At 38.0% G+C, this 2,051-nt stretch overlaps 1 protein-coding gene across 1 annotated transcript; it reads left to right on the forward strand.

Annotated features, from left to right (window-relative positions):
- Positions 1-557: 557 nt before the first annotated feature.
- On the forward strand, positions 558-1,758 carry LOC104772538 (uncharacterized). Its single transcript, XM_010497140.2, has one exon. The coding sequence runs from the start codon at positions 754-756 to the stop codon at positions 1,720-1,722; it is 969 nt and encodes a 322-aa protein (XP_010495442.2). The 5' UTR covers positions 558-753; the 3' UTR covers positions 1,723-1,758.
- Positions 1,759-2,051: the final 293 nt, after the last annotated feature.

The following is a 2,051-nucleotide window of genomic DNA, read 5'->3' on the forward strand; positions in this document are numbered from 1 at the left end:
TGGAAGAAGAGAATTGATATCAGTTCTCACAATAACCCCGCACGTACGTGCGGGTCCGAACCTAGTTATTCTTACGTTTTGGATCAAGATCTTTCATATTCTAGGCCAATTCGTGAATGATTCCTCCATCTTCAAGATTGATGTTTAGTATTTTATTTTGATATATTCATAGGTTAATTAGGTTAGATTAGGATGATTTAATACAGAAATAGTGTTGTCAATGATAAATTCATCTTCATATTTTTAATCTTGTGGATCAAAATGTCTCTCATACTCATTGCTTGCTTCATCTATGTACATTTTATACATGAGAGAGGATGGAATATGAAGGAGGGGTGCTGAAACCGTGGAGGTTTTGAGAAGCCCTAAATAAAGAAATCATTTATTGGATACGTTTGGTGTTTCACTCATCTTTTAAACTGCACAAAGCCATTTTTATCGACGTTGCCAATGTTAATTAAGATGTCAAATATAGATTCCTTCTTTATCGGTGTTCCATCAAATAATCTCTCAACTTTTCTTTCTCTCTCTCTCTTTCTCTTGCCAACACTCAAAAACTCTATTCCCAAGCGAATCAAACAAACTAATTTTATTTTGTCTGTTGATTACTAAACATATAGGAAACGTTTAACTATCATCTCGCGTAATCCATTTTTTTCCAATAGAAGGGAAGATCAACATCTTATGCAAGACAAAATAAGAGCAAAGTACGTGTTTGTAATTCTTTTAGGTTAATAGGGATTGTAATAAAAGATGTTATCATTCCGAATGCCATCTATCGGAAGCCAACCTACGGCATTTGCTGCAAAAATAACAGACAACCCAAAGACCGTGGCACAACTCAAGTCAGCTGCGACACCTTCGCCTCATAGCACTGTCACGTGCGGTTACCAAGCTCATGTGGCAGGGTTCTTTCGAAACGTCACCGTTTTATGGTCTAAGAATCTTATGAATCATTCCCTTACCGTCATGGTCTCGAGTTTGGACAATGACATGAATTATTGTTGTAAGATTGATCTTGTGAAGCCATGGCAGTTTTGGAGCAAGAGAGGGTCAAAGTCATTTGACGTTGAGGGAAACATTGTGGAGGTCTTTTGGGATCTTCGGTCAGCAAAACTGGCTGGGAACGGTAGCCCCGAACCTGTGTCAGATTATTACGTGGCAGTAGTTTCTGATGAGGAGGTTGTTTTATTGTTGGGAGATTTAAAGCAAAAGGCGTACAAGCGGACGAAGTCAAGACCGGCATTGGTGGAAGGGTTCATATATTTTAAAAAGGAAAGCATTTTTGGGAAGAAAACGTTTTCGACTCGGGCTAGATTTGATGAGCAAAGAAAAGAACATGAAGTGGTAGTGGAGAGCTCCAATGGAGCGGCAGAGCCAGAGATGTGGATAAGCGTGGACGGGATCGTGGTTGTGCACGTGAAGAATCTACAATGGAAATTTAGGGGAAATCAAATGGTGTTGGTGGACAGGACACCTGTGATGGTCTACTATGACGTTCATGATTGGTTGTTTGCAACTTCCGAGACTACGGCTACTTCAGGGTTGTTTTTGTTTAAGCCTGTTGCGGTTGGAGCGATGGTAGATGATTGTTTTAGCGATGCCGAGGAAGGCGATAGTGGAGGAGGGAGTAGTCCTTTAAGTCGTTACAATTCAGCATCAAGTGGTTATGGACCATTGCATGACTTTTGTTTGTTTCTTTATGCTTGGAAACTTGAATGAAGAATAATAATTCCATAGTGTGCTTTCAAATTCAAATCTGTTTTTGGTAAGATGACATAGAGATATTAGAAACTTTTATTTTAGTTTATAATGCATGATTTTGAAATAGCTAGGCGATTTGGATTTTGAACTCCAATTGTTTTCGCACATGAAGTACTTAAATCCTTCACATGTCAAAAGCTAAATCTTCCAAATGTCATTAATTTGGATTCTGAAATACTTAGTCTCTAAAGCTAAACCATATTCTTATATCTTAAGAAATTCCTTATATATCAATAGAAGAAATATTATCTTAAAAAAAGTTGATGTGTCATCGCCAAAGAGCTTGA

This window comes from Camelina sativa, chromosome 2 (genome assembly GCF_030686135.1).
Source record: "Camelina sativa cultivar CO46 ecotype springtype chromosome 2, ASM3068613v1".
Taxonomy (NCBI): domain Eukaryota; kingdom Viridiplantae; phylum Streptophyta; class Magnoliopsida; order Brassicales; family Brassicaceae; genus Camelina; species Camelina sativa.

Excerpts from the sequence above, each read along its gene's own strand:
- LOC104772538 (XM_010497140.2), top strand. The coding sequence starts at position 754 with ATGTTATCATTCCGAATGCCATCTATCGGAAGCCAACCTACGGCATTT.